At 41.6% G+C, this 23838-nt stretch overlaps 1 protein-coding gene across 2 annotated transcripts; it reads left to right on the top strand.

Annotated features, from left to right (window-relative positions):
* Positions 1-2778: 2778 nt before the first annotated feature.
* LOC115191759 (ATP-binding cassette sub-family G member 2) lies at positions 2779-23437 on the top strand. Of its 2 annotated transcripts, none has more exons than XM_029749653.1 (16): positions 2779-2797; positions 7703-7935; positions 11177-11236; positions 11348-11462; positions 11664-11816; positions 12631-12788; positions 13171-13322; positions 13488-13586; positions 14235-14485; positions 17431-17513; positions 18952-19041; positions 19907-20031; positions 20360-20514; positions 21509-21598; positions 22044-22171; positions 22664-23437. In XM_029749653.1, the coding sequence occupies exons 2-16, from the start codon at positions 7706-7708 to the stop codon at positions 22809-22811; spliced, it is 2037 nt and encodes a 678-aa protein (XP_029605513.1). In that variant the 5' UTR covers positions 2779-2797; positions 7703-7705; the 3' UTR covers positions 22812-23437. The 2 variants fall into 2 exon arrangements, with proteins under 2 accessions (XP_029605513.1, XP_029605512.1); XM_029749652.1 differs by lacking the exon at positions 2779-2797 and adding an exon at positions 5443-5544.
* Positions 23438-23838: the final 401 nt, after the last annotated feature.

The following is a 23838-nucleotide window of genomic DNA, read 5'->3' as shown; positions in this document are numbered from 1 at the left end:
TGAAATCAATAGTCAAGAGCAGCTGCTGTACCTGGAAAAAGGAATCGGACAACCTCAACCATCAGTTTCTCAGCAGGAGTTGTCTGAGATTTTAATAAGTAATCTCATCCTACAAGTGTATCTTAATTTGATCACTTTTGTTGCTGAGAATTTTCCTGTACCTTAGGAAATGCAGATGAACTTTGTGATTTACAAAAATTCACTGAAAATACACACTAACACACTGTTATATTAACAGTATTGCACTTTTCATGTAGCCTACTTTTGGCCAGCTAATAACTACAGATTATTTTTCCTGTGACCAATATAGTTCACATTAAGATCCTACATCTGTAGGTTATGGAAGTTCACATTCACTTGTGCCCTCATGCAGTCTTCAGATGTGTATCAAAGTTGATGTGGGTGGGAACGCTTCTAGCTATGGTGTACATTGGCGTGCGGGCTCGCCTCATGAATGCACGCATGCATTAGTCAGTCTCACGAATGCTCATGAAAATTCTGGTTTGTTTTGTCAGGGAGTGTCTCTATAGAATATCTCCACTAAACAACTGTTTTCTACACCTGCTGTATCCTTTTGTCAATGAAATAGATTGTATCACCCCTCTTGCTATTTGTTGTGTTACCTTGTATTATTATTATTATCATAACTTTATGTAAGCTACTTTTTTTTCTTTTTTTTCACCTTTATTTAACCAGGTAGGCCAGTTGAGAACAAGTTCTCATTTACAACTGCGACCTGGCCAAGATAAAGCAAAGCAGTGCGACACAAACAACACATGGGATAAACAAGCTTACAGTCAATAACACAATAGAAAAGTCTATATACAGTGTGTGCAAATGTAGTAAGATTAGGGAGGTAAGGCAATAAAAAGGTCATAGTGGCAAAATAATTACAATTTAGCAATTAAACACTGGAGTGATAGATGTGCAGAAGATGAATGTGCAAGTAGAGATACTGGGGTGCAAAGGAGCAACAACAACAAAAAATAACATGGGGATGAGGTAGTTGGGTGGCTATTTACAGATGGGCTATGTACTGGTGCAATGATCGGTAAGCTGCTCTGACAGATGATGCTTAAAGTTAGTGAGGGAGATATGTCTCCAGCTTCAGTGATTTTTGCAATTCGTTCCAGTCACTGGCAGCAGAGAACTGGAAGGAAAGGCGGCCAAAGTAGGAGTTGGCTTTGGGGGTGACCAGTGAAATATACCTGCTGGAGCGCGTGCTACGGGTAGGTGTTGCTATGGTGACCAGTGAGCTGAGATAAGGCAGGGTTTTACCTAGCGAAGACTTATAGATGACTTGGAGCCAATGGGTTTGGCGACGAATGTGAAGCGAGGGCCAGCCAACGAGAGCGTACAAGTCACAGTGGTGGGTAGTATATGGGGCTTTGGTGACAAAACGGATGGCACTGTGATAGACTACATCCAGTTTGCTGAGTAGAGTGTTGGGGGCTGTTTTGTAAATTACATCGCCGAGGTCAAGGATCTGCTGGATGGTCAGTTTTACGAGGGTATGCTTGGCAGCATGAGTGAAGGATGTTTTGTTGCGAAATAGGAAGCCGATTCTAGATGTAATTTTGGATTGGAGATGCTTAATGTGAGTCTGGAAGGAGAGTTTACAGTCTAACCAGACACCTAGGTATTTGTAGTTGTCCACATATTCTAGGTCAGAACCGTCCAGAGTAGTGATGCTAGACGTGCGGGCAGCGATCGGTTGAAGAGCATGAATTTAGTTTTGCTTGCATTTAAGAGCAGTTGGAGGCAACGGAAGGAGAGTTGTATGGCATTGAAGCTCGTCTGGAGGTTTGTTAACACAGTGTCCAAAGATGGGCCAGAAGTATACAGAATGGTTTCGTCTGCGTAGAGGTGGATCAGAGAATCACCAGCAGCAAGAGCAACATCATTGATGTACACAGAGAAACCAAGTCACGTCTCACTTTACTACTTGTATAAAAGTCATCATAATTTGACATAGCATATTTTATAAATCCTACTGTATATAATACATCTCAAAGAGTTTTTAATAGCTTTTTTCACCTTCAGCTTTTTTTACTACTTGTTATTTTTGACTTTTTATTTGGCATTTAATTCTTGATTGATATTGATATTGTACTTAATTGTCGAGGAGAGTTAGCGAGTAAGCGTTTCACTATTGTACACCTGTATCCAGTAAACTTTGATTTGGTTAGATGTTGGCCTTCCCTGTAGCTCAGTTGGTAGAGCATGGTGTTTGCAACGCCAGGGTTGTGGGTTCGATTCCCACGGGGGCCAGCACAGAAAAAAAAAATTATGAAATGTATGCATTCACTACTATAAGTCGCTCTGGATAAGAGCGTCTGCTAAATGCCTAAAATGTAAAATGTAAAAAAATGATGCCATCGTCATAGTCTCTAGTAAAATATATATGTTTTTACTTGATGAATTTGTTCTGAATTGAAATATCAACAACAATTTGATAGGGAAACGGATTTTTTTATTTCTTTGTCCTTTTTCAAAAGGTTATGAAATGCTGATGGACTGTTTCATAATTTTCATAATCTGGTGTTATGAAACTGGTTATGAATTGATTGATGATTTCCGACTGTAACTGGGAAGTATTTACTTTCTTATACCTTACCTTACCCTCCCTTTTCTCTTATCAGCTAAGCCCATGTTTACACAACCACATAAAAAGCAAACCAGAAATAAGTCACAAACACACACACCACGTGAACAAATATGCAACCTGGGTCCCACCTTGTCTTGGCTACTGAGATACGTGATGTCGTGAGAGAGCTGTCATAATGCCGACAAACTGGTAACTCCAGCTCTCTCTGCTTGTTTCCTCAATGTGTATTAGCATGACTTGTCATCCGTCACCTTTCCTCTTCTCTAAAGAGACAGCTGTGTTCATTCCTGAGCAAAGTATGAGGTGTTACACTGAGTCAACATAGTTGGGCCTTTGCCATTACTAGTTTATGGTGTTGACTGTGAAGGACTGCGTTCCAGACATATCTAACGTTATTGGTGTGTGATACTCTGGATGTGTTTGTTTAGGAAGTGTAGAATAGGAACATGCTGTTTTGTCTTTATGGAAGATATAAATGAGTATGTGTGTGATTACTGAAATGTTTTGAAGTGATTGCTTCCCAGCAGCAGATGTTAGCGGGTGCAGGGAAATGCTTGTGTTACTATAGCGCCTAACAGTGCAGCAAAAATGTCTAACAAGTAGGTCTACATAAATAATATTCAAAAACAAGAAATCACGAACGTCAGAACGAATCCAGCTGACAACCCAAATAACACTGTATCAGTAATCCAAATGCAATCTATGCCTATATACACCATAAATATATAGACTACTTAGAATGATATGTAGGGACCTACAGCAGTCAGGGCCCCAGGAAAACTTGCGGCGAGGAGGAGGCGGTATTTGCCACAACACTTTTTAATCAAGTGTAGAAGCAACTGATTTAGTTTAATAAAATATATCGACGTTTAGCATTAAAAAGATTTGTCAACTCGCACACAATTGTTATGTCCTTCATATCGGAGTGCTGCTGCAGCGCTTTGCGTGTCTTGATTCACGAAAATCGCAGGTCGCGCGATAGCTCAAGGCGCGCTCTCTACTTTCCTCTGGTACTTAGCAAGCTTGATAACACATCACTCCCCCTACACAAGCAATAACTGTTACATAAATGCCGACACAAGCAATAACTGTTACATAAATACCGACACAAGCAATAACTGTTACATAAATACCGACACAAGCAAAAACTGTTACATAAATACCGACACAAGCAAAAACTGTTACATAAATACCGACACAAGCAAAAACTGTTACATAAATGCCAACACAAGCAAAAACTGTTACATAAATGCCGACACAAGCAATAACTGTTACATAAATGCCGACACAAGCAAAAACTGTTACATAAATGCCAACACAAGCAAAAACTGTTACATAAATGCCGACACAAGCAAAAACTGTTACATAAATGCCGACACAAGCAAAAACTGTTACATAAATGCCGACACAAGCAATAACTGTTACATAAATGCCGACACGAGCAATAACTTACATAAATAAAGCAGTCTAAATACCTAAACATTAGCGATCTGACATGATGTATTGCATGGAAACGATACTATTTTTCAGTCTGATCAACTGTAGACTGGGCCACTAACAACAGCAGCTGCATAGTCTAGCCTACTATGCGCCCTGTCTCTCTGGCCAGGGTAAACGAAGCGCTATCAAACGTTGCATATGTATAGCCCATTTGTTTGTGAGAACGTGAATGGGATTACATTTGGTTTATCTTCAAACCTGGGCTGACTAGGCTATCTATACTTTTTCGATCCAAAAGGATTAACGGGAATGAATAAACACAATAGCTGTCATAGACTGTGAATACATTTTTAATTAGGCCTACCATTGGGCAGTACTACACGATGCAAACCTGCATAAAGCAAGCTCAGCCATGTGAGTTTTATTGTCCAATCATGTTGCTTTCTCTGTGTCTGTGTCTAGGAACCCCCCTAGTCCTTTAAAACGTAATTAATGTATAATTAATATGAACAAATACAAGGTTGCTGTAGTTTGATAGGGTTTTCATCCTCATCAAGGCCAGGAGTTTTTCCAGGAGTTTTTTAAAACCCTTTGACATGATTAGAAAAACTCTGGTCCCATCATAGCCCATATGAAACCTTTTTACAACAGATGAATTACGTCATGCCATTTAAGGTGCTTAGGTTACAAGATCAGGTAAAACTACGGGCCTCAGAATTGTATTATATTTTTGCCACGCTACTTTGGGACCTGTGGTGTCACCTCGGACAGCAGTGAGCTATGTCGAGAATCCAATGTATAAATAATAAACAGTGTAACAAAATGTAATCAATGTAAAGCAATAGCCCGAGATATATTACAATGAGCTATGTGAAGAATACAGTAGGTCTATGTGAATACACAGTGTGACAAACAGTATAAATATAGTCATTTTTATACAGTCCTTTCAATTGTTTTAATTTTCTATTGAAATCCACTTAAATGAAATGTCATTCGTAGTCCTGGGGTTGTGCTCTAGATACGTGTGAGAGCAATTGAAAGAGAAGGGGGTTCTATTGAAAATGTAGCAATAATTAAGAAATGCTTATTTGCCCATGCTTATTTGCCAATGTCCTTGTTGAACCATTCATGCACACGCTTTGCACAATTTAACGGCATGGCTCGGTTTGGGAGGTGCCCATACTGTCATAGGGAAGATCTCAATTATATATACCTTTGCGTCCTCTCTCCTCGCCTCCTTCTCAAAACCCATTGGATGAGAAAGCCAGAGGTCCCGCCCCTCTGACCTTCTCCTCCAATGAGTTTTGAGAAGGAGGCCGAGGAGAGATTACGCGAAGAGTATGTATTGAGATTTTTCCATAGCCGCTTCTCTTATTGAATACCTGTAGTATAAATTCATTGGCCAAAGCGGATCGTTGGTCACACGCGTGGCTTGGTTCGATCTTTTCGAGTACAAGAACGGAGAGGACTGTTGCAATTTCAAAGTTTACAGGCGGGTATGTATCCGTTTTGCATGATATTTTCAGATGGGATATATTTTATTTTAAATTTGCTACATTATTTGAAGGCTAAATGCCATGCATAACGGTGACGTGATCCTCTTCGGTCAATTCTTTAGTAACATCGTGCTTCTACATGCTAGTATTATATAAAAAATAACGGGCGATTATCTTTTAGTTCCAGAGGATGATTCAATTTTGTTCAAGTTTTTGTAAAAGACCCCACTCCACTGCATGCGTGTTTGGTAAAAGAAAACATTGACTTTGACCATTTTTGTACAATTAAATATTGTTGTTTACTTTACGTCTAGGAAATGAAGGCTACATACTTTTTTTCACGCAGAAACAACCTAACGTTACTTAGTCATCCATGCATTGCATTCCCAGTTGAACAATTATGGCCACCCATTCAAACCATTCAGAAATCATATTTATGGCTATCTTCAGTCATGGTAAAACATGAATATATAGTTTTAAAGTAGCCTAGGCTATGTTATACATTTGTAGCAATTATGCTAAGAGAGGGTGGTAAAAAAAAGTAAGCACAATGAATGTACATGTGGAAAGTGGTCCAACTAACTCAATTTCAACGTAGGTCTGCTCATTGGACGAGTATACTGTTTTCCAGTGTCTATACATTCATATAGGATTAAATAGATACAATTATTTGGTTTAATTTGTCTTCAACAAGCGTATCCCAGAGCAGAGGTATTTAGAGTGGTATAATGTATTTATAACTGCATTTGAAAGCGATTGGGTGTCTCTCCTCACTCTAGCTTTTCTCTATTGCTTCTCTCTGGAGCGCTTCTCTCTCTCAAGCTTCTCTCTCCGTCTCTCGAGCTTCTTTCTCTCTATGTACCAGTCCACCACAAAGGTCGCATGACATTCATTTAGACTGATCCTAATTAAATGTGCTCAGATATGCAGACAATGTGCCCAATGTTTCCACTTCTCCACATCTCCACATCTAAATGTATTGCGTAATGATAAATATGTATCACTCTTCCTAAAAGTCTGAAGTTTGTCTCTACAGTATATCCCTCCCTTACTTGAAGCTCTCAGATTCATACACCAAAGTATGTCCTAAAGGCATCAATAAAACACATTAAAAGTCCTATTTATCCACTCTAAATCTCAAATTAAGTGACACCCTATTTATTCTCCATATAGTAGTGTACTTCTTTTGACCTGAATCACTTTGGTCAGAAGTAACTCAATCATCAAGTTTGCAGATGCCACAACAGTGGTGGGCCTGATTTACCAACAACGATGAGACAACCTACAGGGATGAGGTGAGGGGAGTGGTGCCAGGGAAATAACCTCTCCCTCAACGTCAACAAAACAAAGGAGCTGATCGTGGACTTCAGGAGACAGCAGAGGGAGCACGTCCCATCCACCCCGACGGGGCAGCAGTGGAGAAGGTGGAAAGCATCAAGTTCCTCGGCGTGCACATCACTGACAACCTGAAATGGTCCATCCACACAGACAGTGTGGTGAAGAAGGTGCAACAGCCCTTAAGACCCAACAGCTTGGACATTAAGAACCTCACAAACCTCTACAGATGCACCATTGAGAGTATCCTGTCAGGCTGTATCACCTCCTGGTACAGCAATTGCACCTTCCGCAACCGCAGGGCTTTCTACACTGCCTGCCCTACAAGACATCTACAGCGCCCGGTGTCACAGGAAGTCCAAGAAGATCATAAAGGACCTCAGCCACCCGAGCCACAACCTGTTCACCCCACTACCATCTAGAAAGTGGAGACAGTACAGGTGCATCAAAGCTGGGACCAAGAGGCTGAAAAACAGCTTCTATCTCCATGCCATCAGACTGTTAAATAGTCACCACTAGCCAGCCTCTGTCCAGTACCCTGCCCTGAACTTAAGTCACTGTTACTGGCCGACTACCACCCGGTACTCAACCCCGCACATTAGAGACTGCTGCCCTATGTACATAGTCATTGAACACTGGTCACTTTAATAATGTTTACATACTGTTTTACCCACTTCATATGTATATGCTGTATTCTAGTCAAGGCTCATCCTATATAATTACTGCTGTACACACCTTTTCTATTCATATACTGTCCATAATGTTTATACACACTATCATATACATATATATTTATATTCCGGACTCTGACTTGCTCCTCCAGATAATGACCGATCGAGCCAATCACATCAGCGTTGCCATGACTGAAGACGTCACATCCACCAACGGGACGCCCAGGACCAAGGTCATAACCAGCAGCACCATGGTGGAGCTGAACAAGCTGCAGCCCCGGGGCTCCACGGTCAGTTTCCACAGCATCCAGTACAAGGTGAAGCTGAAGACTGGACCGCTCTGCAAGAGGAAGAACACTGCCAGGGAGATACTGGTGGACCTCAAGTGAGTGGAGTTAGTGGATCCTTTGGTCTCATGTACACACAGACACAAGCAGACAAACACACACTTTCAAAGATGCACACACACTCTCATGTATTCTACACACAGGCTTCCACCTTAAAACATGCCCAAACGCACAAGTTTTAGTGATACTAATTGACTAGTGGATGATTAATGGGAGTTTGATCACATGCATGCACATGCACATACACACACACACACACACACACACACACACACACAGTCCTCTGTGGCTCAGTTGGTAGAGCATGTAGCTTGCAACGCCAAGGCTAAAGGTTTGATTCCCGCTGGGGCCACCCATATGAAAAATGTATGCACACATGACTGTATGTCCCTTTGGATAAAAGCGTCTGCTAAATGGCATACAATGAGTAAGGTTACATGCACACAATAAGGTGATTATTGTGGATACTCAGGTTATTATAATAGTTTGATGAAAATGTTTACATGCTTTGCAAGAAGAACGATTTCCCTAATAATCATGTTTACATGGGCACATCTGGTGTCAGGTTACCTGATGGCACTCTGTTAAATGCAGAAAATCGGCATTTAAAATTAACATTCAACCACAGCGACCATGTTATTTTTTGGAAGCATATTTGATTCTGAGTCTCATACATTCAGTTGTCCCAAACTCACTTCACTCTCGCTAAAGAGGGAGGCTCGCTCGGCTGGTGCTGGCATATGCGCAGATCAAATACACCGCTGGAACGCCCGATTTAAGGCGTTTACATGTCCTAATAATTAAAAAGATTGCTCAGAAAACCAGTTTTTTTTATCGGCATATGCTTACTTCGATTTTGACCTTACGCCGATTTAAGATAAGCAGAGTAAGGTGTTTACATGGCTATTGCATAATCTGCCTACTGCCATTAATCAGTTTAATATCAAATTATTACTGTGCATGTAAAAATACTCAATAACTAGCTACAATAACACACACACACACACACACACGCCAAAATGCTAGTGGACCTGAAGTTAATATACACTTTGACCACCCAATTACATTTGGGGATTATGAAGTTAATTCGATGTGGATTTATTGGCAGATTCACCTCTTTCTCACTCTGTGTTGAGCTCGTTTGCTTATGTCTCTCTTGATACAGCCTCAGTGTATTCCTGCCCACCACCACACCCCTTTACATTGGTGTAAAGTACTTAAGTAAAAAATACTTTAAAGTACTACTTAAGTAATTTTGGGGGGTATCTTTACTTTACATATTTTTGCCAACTTTTACTTTTACTTCACTACATTCCTAAATAAAATAATGTACTTTTTACTCCATACATTTTTCCTGACACGCAAAAGTACTCGTTATATTTTGACAGGAAAATGGTCTCATTCACACACAGAGAACATCCCTGGTCATCCCTACTGCCTCTGATCTGGCGGACTCACTAAACATAGATGCTTTGTTTGTAAATTATGTGTTGGAGTGTGCCTCTGCTGTCTGTCAACAACAAAAAAATGAGAAAATTGTGCCGTCTGGTTTGCTTAATATAAGGAATTTGAAATTATTTATACTTTTGATACTTACGTACATTTTAGCAATTCCATTTACTTTCGATACTTAAGTATATTTAAAATCAAATACTTTTAGACTTTAACTCAAGTAGTATTTTACTGGTCGACTTTTACTTGAGTCATTTTCTACTAAGGTATCTTTACTTTTACTCAAGTATGACAATTGGGTACTTTTTTCACCACTGCCCCTTTACTAGTGAATTAAGGGAGTGTCAACAAATTAGGAATGCTTGTGAGTGTCATTGATGGATGTAACTCAATTATAGGAATTAAGTTCGCTGTCTCTCCAATGCTCATGAAGAGGTTTTGTGTGTGTGTGTGTGTGTGTGTGTGTGTGTGTGTGTGTGTGTGTGTGTGTGTGTGTGTGTGTGTGTGTGTGTGTGTGTGTGTGTGTCAGAGAGAGCGTGAAAGTGAAGTGAAACCAAAAGAGGGAGAGAGATCATTAACACAAGTTGACAAAACATACAGGCCTCTCCATTTGAGATTAGGGCTAGCATACTCAGACCACAATGAACAATAGTGCAGCGGAAAATTCAAATGTCTTTTTTTTTCTGATGGCATTAAATGTACTTGACATTTCCCAGGGAGGAATGTGTAATTTCACACAAGTTTTGGTCCGTTTCCCCTAGTGTTAATTATATGATATTAAGCAAGGTTTCTTGCCTGTAATCTCTTTGATGCACTGTGGAGCAGGCTGCCAAGGAACCAAATTAAATGCTGTCACGTGATTCTACACTACAAGCCTTTATAATTCAGCTTTTTAATTCTGTTTTTATATGACAGATGCTTTTTAATACCAATTGTGCAAATGTTCTTTGTGGAATCACAAGATTTGATTCTGTATTCTTGTTTTGGACCATTAAACATTGGTATAGATAATTTTTTTCCTCAGATTGTTGGAGGTCTTTGTGGTCACCGTATTCTTTGTGCTGTTTGAATCGGTTAATTGGAGAACCAAACCTCCTCCTTTTCACTCTGTCACTCTTGTGATTCTTCCGTGTGTATGACTATGCGATAGAGACAATGTTTACACATTAAAAACACAAGCCCTTGACACTTGATCAACTTGCTGGACTGGCGTGACAACTTTTGCCGCCGTATGTAATGGTTTGATAAGACATTTGCGTAACATTGTGAGTATAGAAAGTAGATGACAAAAATGCTTTGCCCATGACATGAATGGGTGCCATAAACCTGTCGTAAGCATGTCATAAGGTGCTATAAATCTAGCATTTTGTTTGATGATAAAAGTTCTGTCCTATAATTCTTGGTCCTTAATCAGCTTTTCACAATTCTGAAAGTGGTTTACGGAGCAAAACACTTCAAAGTTCCTCTGAGATGAAATCAACATATTTCCTTTTCATAGCCACAATTCCAAGAGTGCAGACCTTTATATTGGTATTGATTCAATGTTAGGTTCATCTAGCTTTGATTTGCTTAACTTAGTCCAACCGTTTGAAATGCTTATGAATGACATATGCAAATCCATTTACTGATTTGCAACTCTGAACTGTAGGCCTATACTCTTATTGATTTTTGTAAGTCTTTCATAATTTAGAATACAGTGCTACACTTCTCATTGGTATAAAACATGATGTAACACAATGTGTGTTGATTACATGTTTATTATGGTAAATATGTGGAATGTTTCAGTGCATCTTAAAATATCTTATGCGTTTTGTCGTTGTCTTGCAGTGGCATCATGAGACCGGGTCTAAATGCCATTCTAGGACCCACTGGAAGTGGAAAGTCCTCGTGAGTACTTTGTTGATGACAACGGTTTATCTTGAAGGCATTACATTGCTTGTTACAAAAAAAAGGTCCCACAGGTTGCCATAGTGATTATTGATCTAACGTTATGGTTAGGTTCCTGGACGTTCTAGCAGCCAGGAAGGACCCCTCTGGTCTCTCAGGGGAGGTGCTGATCGACGGGGTGCCACAACCACCCAACTTCAAGTGCCTCTCCGGCTATGTTGTCCAGGTAAGTCTATTGGCTACCTGTTGTAAATATTGTCGGAGACCATGGCGCAGTTAGAAGACCATATTCAAAGGAGACATGTACAACAAAACTCTAGGGTCCAACAGCAGGAAAAGAACCATGTAGCTACAGTACTTTTTCAAAGCTCCTGACCATATTACCCCAGTCAGTGACTTCTGACCTTTGTCTCTGTGACCTCACCAGGACGACGTGGTGATGGGGACTCTGACGGTGAGGGAGAACCTGCGATTCTCTGCAGCGCTGCGTCTGCCCCGCTCCGTGCCCCAGAAAGAGAAGGAGGCCAGGGTCAACGACCTCATCACCGAGCTAGGCCTGACCAAGGTGGCTGACGCTAAGGTACGTTGTAACATAGACAGAATGGAAATGTTGAGACGACTGTTCAGGACTGAATTCATGATAGTTTTATGAGCCTATGAGAGTCAAACCCATAGAATTAGGAATTTGAATTTGAGTAGGACTAAATGCAGTTTAATAGGATCTCTATGATCAAACCGTCCACAGTATTTTCCCTCCACTATATACACTGAGTATACCAAACACCTTCCTAATATTGAGTTGCACCCCCCCCACACACACAGGGATGCTGGCCCATGTTGACTCCAATGCTTCCCAAAGTTGTGTCAAGTTGGCTGGATGTCTTTTGGGTGGTGGACCATTCTTGATACACACGGGAAACTGTTGAGCATGAAAAACCCAGCAGGGTTGCAGTTCTTGACAAACTCAAACCGGTGCGCCTGGCACCTACTACCATACCCCGTTCAAAGGCATCTTTTGTCTTGCCCGTTCACCCTCTGAATGGCACATATACACAATCCATCTCTCAATTGTCTCTAGTCCTAGAAATCCTTAATTAACTTGTATCCTCCCCATAATCTACACTGATTGAAGTGGATTTAACAAGTGACATCAATAAGGGATCAAAGCTTTCACCTGGTCAGTCTATGTCATGGAAAGAGCAGGTGTTCTTAATGTTTTGTATACACATTGTAGATGTGCAGTAAAATTGCTTCCTTCTCACCAATGTCTTCCAATGTCATTTTGAAGGTTTCAGGCCATATGAGGGCTATCATGTCATACAAGGCTGTGGTACCATACAGCATATGATAGATGTCCAAGGGCTATCATGTGATGTGATTGTGTTCCTCTCCAGGTTGGTACCGAGATGATGCGGGGGATCTCTGGAGGGGAGAGGAAGAGGACCAACATCGGCATGGAGCTCATCATCGACCCCTCTGTTCTCTTCTTGGATGAACCCACCACGGGCCTGGACGCTAGCACCGCTAACTCTGTCCTGCTGCTGCTCAAAAGGTATCTGTAGCTCTAAACTGTTACTGTAATGGCCCTGGATGCTAGCACCGCTAACTCTGTTCTGCTGCTGCTCAAAAGGTATCTGTAGCTCTAAACTGTGACTGTAATGGCCCTGGACGCTAGCACCGCTAACTCTGTTCTGCTGCTGCTCAAAAGGTATAGCACTACTATTCCAAGAAGGAAAGAGATTTAATTTAATTTCGATTGATTCATAATGGGTGGGGTTAATAGTAGTATCCTACATTTCATATTTGATGCTTTTCTTATTCCCTTCCCTGTTTAATTTGCACAACATTTATCCTCTAAATGTCCTACCTTTCTTATTGGCTACCCTGTTAAATGTAGACTCCAGCCCTTTTTTCATTGTCTTATCTCCTTTTAGAATGGCCAATCAGGGACGCACCATCATCATGTCCATCCACCAACCGCGTTACTCCATCTACCGGCTGTTCGACTCCCTGACCCTGCTAGTTAGCGGCAAACAGGTGTACCATGGGCCGGCCCAGAATGCACTGGACTATTTCGCCGACATAGGTAACCTTCAATATCAATACTACACACAAAATATAAGGAGCTACCGTTGTTGTGTTGTTTAAGAGATAAAGGAAGTTAGATTGATGTAAAAGTCCTGAACGGGACAAAGCAGAATAGAGATTGATATAGGGGAGACTAATGTTCACATGTGTTGTTGTATCCTAGGTTACGCCTGCGAGGCCCACAACAACCCAGCCGACTTCTTCCTAGACGTCATCAACGGAGATTCTACTGCCACTGCTATGAACAAGATTCAGGGAGAAGGTCATTTTCTCACACACACACACACACACACACACACACACACACACACACACACACACACACACACACACACACACACACTAACAAACAGTGTGCAGTATATGAGTCCAAGTCTCGCAAGCACCTGAAAGGTGCCTTAGAGCCCTGGCAGCATAGTAAAAGAACAAGGGAACCAGCGCTCTAACACAAACAACATCTGCCCCTGGGTCAGTGAGATTAGGGGTGCAGGAGGCTTGGCGTTGCCCAGACAGGGACAGGGTTGGAGGGAGCGGGCGGCTGATGCCGCAGCTAGGGCCTGAGGCTGGAGGCCAGGCAGTTGGATAACCCCCGTTAATCCTATCAGTTCAATGTGAAAAACCCTCTGATCTGTACTGGTACAGTAGGATTTGTTGGCCTTTGAGAGGCTACGGCTAATGCTAATAGCGACAGGCATACACTATTGGTGTGGATTGTGGAAGGAACCGTTTTGGTACAATGGGAGTAGTCAGCCGGATCTCGGACTGGACTTCAATGAATTTGTATCTGGGTCTTTTGCACTTAGGATAAGGGTATGGATTGAAAAATGGGTTGTTGTCATGGGTGAATTAAGGGGTGATGATCTCCAACCTTTAACAGTGTGTATTGACTCTTGGTTCTCTCCCATCCTAGACATTGACTTTGAGGAGCTGAGTGGCTCCAGGCAGACCATCGAGGAGCGTCTAGTGGAGGAGTACAGGAACTGCTCCTACTTCAGAGACACCCAGGTCGAGCTGGAGAGGATCACCCAGGGAAAGCAGTACACCACCAAGCCCACGTCCCGTAGCATCACCTACAACAGCTCCTTTTTCACCCAGCTCCACTGGGTCCTAGGCAGAACCTTACGGAACCTGGCGCTGAACCCGCAGACCTCCGTCGCACAGGTTAGAACACACACCGATACAGACGCACACACACACCGATACAGACGCACACACACACCAATACTCACTGGATTTCTATTTGTGGGTTTCAAGTTTAAGAGGTGCTGTACCAATGTCCCCTAAACTCATTTCAAACACACCCCAGTGGGGGGAGGATTCTCAGAATAAAAGGGTAATGGATTTAGCTACGCTCCTATCACCAACAACCTTATGACCGGACTTACCCTCCGAGCAAGTGACTTGAGAATAGTATGATTTTTAATTGCTGCCCACGTACTTAACTCTCCACTTCACAACAAGCTCTTTTGCGCTTAAAGGGTGACGGAGTTGGCGGGAGGAGGGAGTTCTGACGACTTAGTGCCCTCATTAGTCATCCAAGGCAACAACATGCCATCAGAAGTATCTCACTTCAAGAATTATTAACAGCTAATTGGCCTCATAGTAAATTGACAATAATCCCAGGCTGGGTCTGGATCTTAAAGGCTAGAGGGCTGGAGACCTAGCTAATCAGCTTTGTTGACTGTTGTGACCCTGCTGTTGCCTCTCCGGGCCTAGAACTGAAGTGATATCATATCTGGCCACAGCAGCCCCCCCCCCCCCCCCCCCCAGTGGCCAGGGCCCAGACCTTTGTCACATGATCACACCATGACCCGCGCTGGGCTTCCACATGAGGGGCTTGGGGAATGAGGTGAAAAAGGCTCAACCTTATTAGCTTATCCTCTCACCCTGGGAACTGCGCTGGGGCCGGTTAGGCCTGTCATAAGATGTAAATCGTCAGGATTAAAACAAATGTCGCTCCGGAGATTTCACCTTTTCTCTCTTTGTTTTCTCTCTTTCTTACCCAACATGGACTACCGGTCTGTGGATGAGAATGGATGAGGGAGAGTGTGGAGAGCGCTGATTCGGTGTAGTTTGTGTGGGAATATACCTAGTTTTAAGAATGTCCACATTCTTAATGGACTAATCAGGTTCTATCAGGGTTCTTAATGGACTAATCAGGTTCTATCAGGGTTCTTAATGGACTAATCGGTTCTATCAGGGTTCTTAATAGCCTAATCAGGTTCTATCAGGATTCTTAATGGACTAATCAGGTTCTATCAGGGTTCTTCATAGACTAATCAGGTTCTATCAGGGTTCTTAATGGACTAATCGGTTCTATCAGGGTTCTTAATAGACTAATCAGGTTCTATCAGGATTCTTAATGGACTAATCAGGTTCTATCAGGGTTAGACCCTTTGCCTCTGCAAGGCCAGGAGAAGTAGTGATACTTCTCCTGACCTTTGTATTCATCATAGCATCTTACCTACAGTGAGGGGAAAAAGTATTTGATCCCCTGTTGATTTTGTACGTTGCCCACTGACAAAGAAATGATCAGTCTATAATTTTAATGGCAGGTTTATTTGAACAGTGTGAGACAGAATAACAACAAAAAACGCATGTCAAAAATGTTATAAATTGATTTGCATTTTAATGAGGGAAATAAGTATTTGACCCCTCTGCAAAACATGACTTAGTACTTCTTGGCAAAACCCTTGTTGGCAATCACAGAGGTCAGACATTTCTTGTAGTTGGCCACCAGGTTTGCACATATGTCAGGAGGGATTTTGTCCCACTCCTCTTTGCAGATCTTCTCCAAGTCATAAAGGTTTCGAGGCTGACGTTTGGCAACTCGAACCTTCAGCTCCCTCCACAGATTTTCTATGGGATTAAGGTCTGGAGACTGGCTAGGCCACTCCAGGACCTTAATGTGCTTCTTCTTGAGCCACTCCTTTGTTGCCTTGGCCGTGTGTTTTGGGTCATTGTCATGCTGGAATACCCATCCATGACCCATTTTCAATGCCCTGGCTGAGGGAAGGAGGTTCTCACCCAAGATGTGACGGTACATGGCCCCGTCCATCGTCCCTTTGATGCGGAGAAGCTGTCCTGTCCCCTTAGCAGAAAAACACCCCCAAAGCATAATGTTTCCACCTCCATGTTTGACGGTGGGGATGGTGTTCTTGGGGTCATAGGCAGCATTCCTCCCCCTCCAAACACGGCGAGTTGAGTTGATGCCAAAGAGCTCCATTTTGGTCTCATCTGACACAACACTTTCACCCAGTTGTCCTCTGAATCATTCAGACGTTCATTGGCAAACTTCAGACTGGCATGTATATGTGCTTTCTTGAGCAGGGGGACCTTGCGGGCGCTGCAGGATTTCAGTCCTTCACGGCGTAGTGTGTTACCAATTGTTTTCTTGGTGAATATGGTCCCAGCTGCCTTGATATCATTGACAAGATCCTACCGTGTAGTTCTGGGCTGATTCCTCACTGTTCTCATGATCATTGCAACTCCACGAGGTGAGATCTTGCAAGGATTTTAATGGTAGGTTTATAAGAGTGTGCTCCTAATCTCAGCTCGTTACCTGTATAAAAGACACCTGGGAGCCAGAAATCTTTCTGATTAAGAGGGGGTCAAATACTTATTTCCCTCATTAAAATGCAAATAATTTTATAACATTTTTTACATGCGTTTTTCTGGATTTTTTTGTTGTTATTCTGTCTCTCACTGTTCAAATAAACCTACCATTAAAATTATAGACTGATCATTTCTTTGTCAGTGGGCAAACGTACAAAATCAGCAGGGGATCAAATACTTTTTTCCCTCACTGTAACTGTATTTTAAGAAAGTCAGCTTATTTTCTTCTCTGAGAGAGAGCTAAACCCTTTTTTCTATAGACCTAAAGAGATGTGTTTACATTAAAACGTGCCTGGGCCTTTGATCAAAATGGGCTCCCTCATGTGACTGAAGTCTCAGTTGTGTAAGGCAAATTGTCAGACATATAAGATTGTTTACTCCCCAATGCCACGGCGCATTGCGGGTCATGATGTAAAATATGACGTTATGATTGTCTGATTTGCTGACCTTTGACCTGGCTACTAAATTTACGATGTTTCTCTTTTGGGCAGCTGGGAGTCACCATTTTTCTGGCTCTTATTGTGGGCGCCATTTTCTTCGGGGTGAAGGACGACCAGAGTGGAATACAGAACAGGTGGGGGAACCATTTTTATCACAACACCTTAAATCCATCTCAGAATGGGCTGTAAGGTGATCTGATTTCGATTCATCTGTAGACTGAAACTGATGGGAACCCATGGGGCAGAACAACGGCAATGTCTGTCTGTAAAGGTTAGGTTAGTAAATGACTCTGCTTTGGGAGAGAGTTGATATAACGGGATAATGCAGACATTTACACTACCATTCAAAAGTTTGGGGTCACTTAGAAATGTCCTTGTTTTTGAAAGAAAAGCACATTTTTTGTCCATTAAAATAACATCAAATTGATCAGAAATACGGTGTAGACATTGTTAATGTTGTAAATGAGTATTGTAGCTGGTAACGGCTGATTTGTAATGGAATATCTACATTGGCGTACAGAGGCCCATTATCAGCAACCATCACTCCTGTGTTCCAATGGCACGTTGTGTTAGCTAATCCAAGTTCATCATTTTAAAAGGCTAATTGATCATTAGAAAACCCTTTTGCAATTATGTTAGCACAGCTGAAAACTGTTGTTCTGATTAAAGAAGCAATAAATAGTATTTTTTTTGCATCAGCATTTGTGGGTTCAATTACAGGCTCAAAATGGCCAGAAACAAAGAACTTTCTTCTGAAACTCGTCAGTCTATTCTTGTTCTGAGAAATGAAGGCTATTTCATTTGATAAATTGCCAAGAAACGGAAGATCTCGTACAATACTGTGTACTACTCCCTTCACAGAACAGCGCAAACTGGCTCTAACCAGAATAGAAAAAGGAGTGGGAGGCCCTGGTGCATAACTGAGCAAGAAGACAAGTACATTAGAGAGTCTTTAACTAGTGTATTAATCTGCTTACAATAATCAGGATTTTGCTCATTATTTTATTGGTACAATCACACCTGGGTTCAAATACATGTGTATTTGAGTTATGTAGTATTTAGAAATGTATTTTTCTGTGTATTTGAGTTTTTTCAAATACATAGCCCAAACAATTACTTTTAATTGAGTATTTGAATGGTTATTTGTAAAAACAAAAACAAATAGTCTGCCAAATTGTATTTCAAATACTCAAATACACTCCCATTTATTTAACCCAGGTATTTGAAAATAGTATTTGAAAATACTGACAAATACTTTCCAAGTGTATTTGCAAATACATTAAAATATTAAACTACCTGTCTTTTCAAATAAACTGTATCTGAATACTCACTTTGAATGTATGTGAAAGTAATTGAGATATTTAAAATAGTATTTGAACCCAGGTCTGCGTCCAATTAGACCTACAGTATGACTCCACTCCCTTAGTCCCTTTAGTCTGAAGGCCGATGGAGTACACACACAGCAAAACATGTAGCATTCATTTCAATAGGGGTTTACTCCCTTTCATTCCATGCATGACTGGGCAGAACATAAGGATTTCATGTCATAACTTGATGTTTCCCCTCTTGTAGGATTGGTGCTCTTTTCTTCATCACCACCAACCAATGTTTCAGCACACTGTCCGCTGCCGAACTCTTCATCACAGAGAGGAAGCTGTTTGTGTACGTACTGTAGTAGACCAGTGGCACCACTATAACCTGGTCTCTTTGAAATATAGAATATGGGGGTGTGAGCATGCGGGTCTGGCCAGATGAGATGTAGTCATTGTGTGTGTCTGTAAGTTGTTGTTCGTATGTATAAGGTTGGATCTGGTGTCATAAGCATCGTAAGGGACAGACCAAGGCGCAGCGGGTATAGTGCTCATCTTCCTTCTTTATTTAGAGAGAACACTCAAACAAAATAAACAAACGACGAAACAGTTCCATAAGTCACACAGGCTATACAGAAAATAACCACCCACAAAAACACAGGAAAAACAGGTTGCCTAAGTATGGCTTCCAATCAGAGACAACGAAAGACACCTGCCTCTGATTGGAAGCCATACCTCACCACACATAGAAAAAGAAACATAGAAATAGAAAACTAGAACCAAAATCCCCTAGAACCAAAAAAAAAAAAAAACACACAAAACAAACACCCCCTGCCACGCCCTGACCATACTACAATTACAAATGACCCCTTTACTGGTCAGGACGTGACATCTGGAGTGGAGGAAAAATGAAGAAAAAATGTATTATAAAACAACAAATCTCAATCTCTCTATTATATATATATATATATATGATTATGAAGACACTGTCTCTGCCTAAATACTTATCAGTATGAAATGGACCAACAAGCATTCGTTTACAGCTACATTAGGTTCACTGTTTGAACTTTGTACTTCTAATTATTCTGTAAATGAGCATTTTCAGTATGAAATACCCCGGCAAGCATTAGTTCCAAATGGCCCTAGCCAAGGAAGTTAGAAAATAAACCACTCAGTATGAGTTAATGTAGACTTCTTGTCTTTGTTGTCCCCAACAGCCATGAGTACATCAGCGGGTATTACAGAGTCTCAGTCTACTTCCTGTCCAAGATCCTGTCTGACATCATCACCCTGCGCACCATCCCCGCCATCATCTTCAGCTGCGTGGCCTACTTCATGATAGGTGGGTTGGATGCACAACATGGGAATGAGACATTTGCATTTATGAAGATTAAATTTGAATTGTCAAGATGGAAGGAAAGTAGAGAGGGACATAGAGTAGATGTTGAGGTAGTTAGCACACAAGCATTTCCCTGCAACCTTTATACCTGCTGTATAAACTGTGTACGTGACAAATACAATTAGATTTGAGACGGGAATGGCACAGACAGTAAAAGGTCAAGAAAGGTCAAAACAGCTCTCAAACCCTCTTTGCAGAGGGGCATGTACCCTACCACTCAAAACCAGACTCTGAAATGATCTTAACATTCAAGTGTGTGTCTCTCCTGCAGGTTTCAAAACCACTCCGGAAGCCTTCTTCATCTTCATGTTCACCGTGACCCTGGTGGCCTACACAGCCACCGCCATGACCATGGCCATCTCTGCCGACCAGAGTGTGGTGGCAATGGCCAACATCTTCATGACCATCAGCTTCGTCTTCATGATGGTGAGTGTAGGGACAAGGGTGCAATGCGGTGGCCACATGCGTGCGGGGGGGTACTCAGGGACGCGCAGGGTGCACCTGAGTTGTATTGCAATGCCAGTTATGGTTCAAGTTCAGCGCTGTCCCACTAGTATTATTTGCTAGTTATGTATAGACATAAATATAAGCTAGCGTTGCATACCAAGGTTACACATGGATATTACAGTGGGGAATGGCCGTCATCTTTTCTAGCCTCGGATTAAAGTGATGTAGGATCTGTGGTGTTATTGTCTGTCTTTCTGTTTGATCTTTAGATAGGATTTGTGGTGTTATTGTCTGTCTTTCTGTTTGATCTTTAGATAGGATCTGTGGTGTTATTGTCTGTCTTTCTGTTTGATCTTTAGATAGGATCTGTGGTGTTATTGTCTGTCTTTCTGTTTGATCTTTAGATAGGTTCTGTGGTGTTAAGACTAAAATCAGATTAAGATCACTTTATTGGTCAATTGCACACGAGGTCCAACCGAAATGTGACTTTTAACCTCACCCCTCTGAAAGACCCATATGCATACACGGCAGGTTTTGTAGATATGCGGGGGGCTGCCACACTGGGCGCCCGGGGAGCTGTTGTTGTGGGGGGTTAAGTGCCTTGCTCAAGGGCAAAACGGCAGGCAACAGCATCTAGGATTTTATACAGCAACCCTCCGGTTGCCAGCTCTCTTCCCGACAGATTGCTTCATGTCAGACCCGGGATCCGAACTGGCAACCCTCTGGTTGCGGGTTTGCCTCTTTAACGCTCCGGTTGCTGGCTCGCCTCTCTAACTGCTAGGCTACCTGCCGATCAACTCTCTCTCTGTGGCTGTGTTGGATCCTTGGGGCGATAACATTATTGTATCTTGTTCTGCTTGTTGGGCTCCTTCCATCTTACCAGGTCTGTCTTGTAAAATGGCAATTTCCTGGTCAAATTGCAATTTAGGGGGGATCCCCATTGGTGAATTAATATTTATTGATGTGTTGTCAGATCTTCTCAGGTCTGCTGGTGAACCTGCCCAGTATCATGAACTGGCTGGCCTGGTTGAAGTACCTCAGTATCCCTCGCTACGGTCTAACAGTAAGTACCTCAGTATCCCTCGCTACGGTCTAACAGTAAGTACCTCAGTATCCCTCGCTACGGTCTAACAGTAAGTACCTCAGTATCCCTCGCTACGGTCTAACAGTAAGTACCTCAGTATCCCTCGCTACGGTCTAACAGTAAGTACCTCAGTATCCCTCGCTACAGTCTAACAGTAAGTACCTCAGTATCTCTCGCTACGGTCTAACAGTAAGTACCTCAGTATCCCTCGCTACGGTCTAACAGTAAGAACCTCAGTCAGCCACAACCTCTTAATTGATCTAGTGAAATGTTGCCATACTGTATTAATTAGAATCATTTATTCAACTTTTATAGCGCTATTCATTACATATAGAATTGTTTTAAATATTAATATATACAGTATGAAATTATATACTATAACAAAACTGTATTACTAAGTATTGTAACGTTTCTTAATGACTAGGCCCTGGAGATCAACGAGTTTGTGGGGCTGAAGTTCTGTGAGGACCCTGCCATTCACACCACCGTGTCTCCTGGCTCTGGCATGATGACCAACTGTAGTATGAACACTACTCACGCTCTCGGGATAACGTGAGTAACGTAACACACACACACTGTGATAGATGTTGACTGACTTAAATACGGTTTATAGGGTATATAACTAGTATTACCAGTAGGCTACATACATGCTGTCATTAAGTGCAGTGCCTATGGTCACTGGAGTACCTCTAGCACCATCTACTGAGGAAGTCATTGTAGATGGAGCAGCGGTTGTGTGTTAGCTAGATCCCCTACCGTACATTAGAGAATGGCTTATTTCAATAAGGCATCGTTACTGGGTATCAATAGCAGCGAAGGTTGAATTATTTGATACAATTTAAAAATATATATTAGAGAATAAACGCAATAATTATCCTACGACGGAATAAAATTTTCAGCTGAAAACTCATATTAGTTCAGGTTCAGGTTTCAGTCCGTTTCAAAACACTTTCTTGCTATTTAACGTGACCCAGCCTTGCCTGCCCACGGGATCCCATAGATACACAGTGGTGAACGTTTGGTCTTCTCTCCATCTCATTCCAGGTGCACAGGGGAACAATACCTGGACTACCTAGGAATAGAATACACTACATGGCGCCTATGGGAAAACCACGTTGCCTTGGCGATAATGACACTAATTTTCCTGGTCATCGCCTATCTGAAGCTGCGGTTTATTAAGAAGTTCACATAAGAAGTGTCTTACTTTGCCTTACAATTCACTCCTCTGTGGTTATATCAATGACAAACTGCCAGTAGTTTCTCTCTCCATACATATCTTATAACATGAAGCAGTGTGCCTATGGTTTGCACTGAGACAGGTTAAATGGGTAGTTCAGCCAAATTACATATTCACATATTCATTTCCTGGACAAGTGGAGACTGCAATCCACGCTTTGGCTTTGCTTAACTAGCTACACTAGCACTGTAAATGAGAAATTTGGCTGAACTGCCACTTTAACGTTCAATATCTATGCATGAATGTACATTTTCACCACATGAATATTAATGTGGAATCTTTGCCCTCCAGTAGCCATTGTTCTCATGTTGACTGCTGTGTTCATTTAGTAGTATTTGTTCCAGTCTAGTACGAGACTATGCCTTGGAATTTAGTTCATCGTTTCTATTTATAGAGGAACTGAACTCATTTATTTGAAAAATTATGATGTTGAATTATGTTTATATGTAAAAAATTATGAATGACTTTTATTAGTGCTTTTTTTGTGTGTAATCATTGAAGTGTTTGTTTCTATTGTGTTTATTACCTTTTTATCTATACTAGTTTTTGGAAACAATGCTTTTATAAACATTTTCATGTAACTTTGCGTGTGGTAATTATGTACCTACCAACAATGTAAAGCCAAAATCAATGATACCAACAGTTGACAGCGTGGTTCCAATGGACCATATGCAATAAATGCCTGACTCCTAGAACACATACAGAGGCCTAAATGGTCACCTTTGTGAGACCTTTTAGTAACAGAGAGACCTTTTTGGTGACAGAGCAGGCGTCTCGTCTCCAGAACAGGCATTTAGGTCAATAGAGGGTATAATCCTATTTAATCTCACTTAATCCCCCAACATATATCAACTCCAATCAAACCGGTTCAATGTACACGACAGGTCCATTACTGACACCTTATATTCAAGGTTTAGAGTCACTATCGGTGTGTTCAAAACGTATCAAACGACCCGGATTAAATTGACGATTTTTTAACACA

The sequence above is a fragment of the Salmo trutta genome, chromosome 4 (assembly GCF_901001165.1).
Source record: "Salmo trutta chromosome 4, fSalTru1.1, whole genome shotgun sequence".
Classification (NCBI taxonomy): domain Eukaryota; kingdom Metazoa; phylum Chordata; class Actinopteri; order Salmoniformes; family Salmonidae; genus Salmo; species Salmo trutta.
The sequence above is the reverse complement of the archived record's forward strand: the minus strand, read 5'-3'. Positions and strand labels throughout refer to the sequence as shown.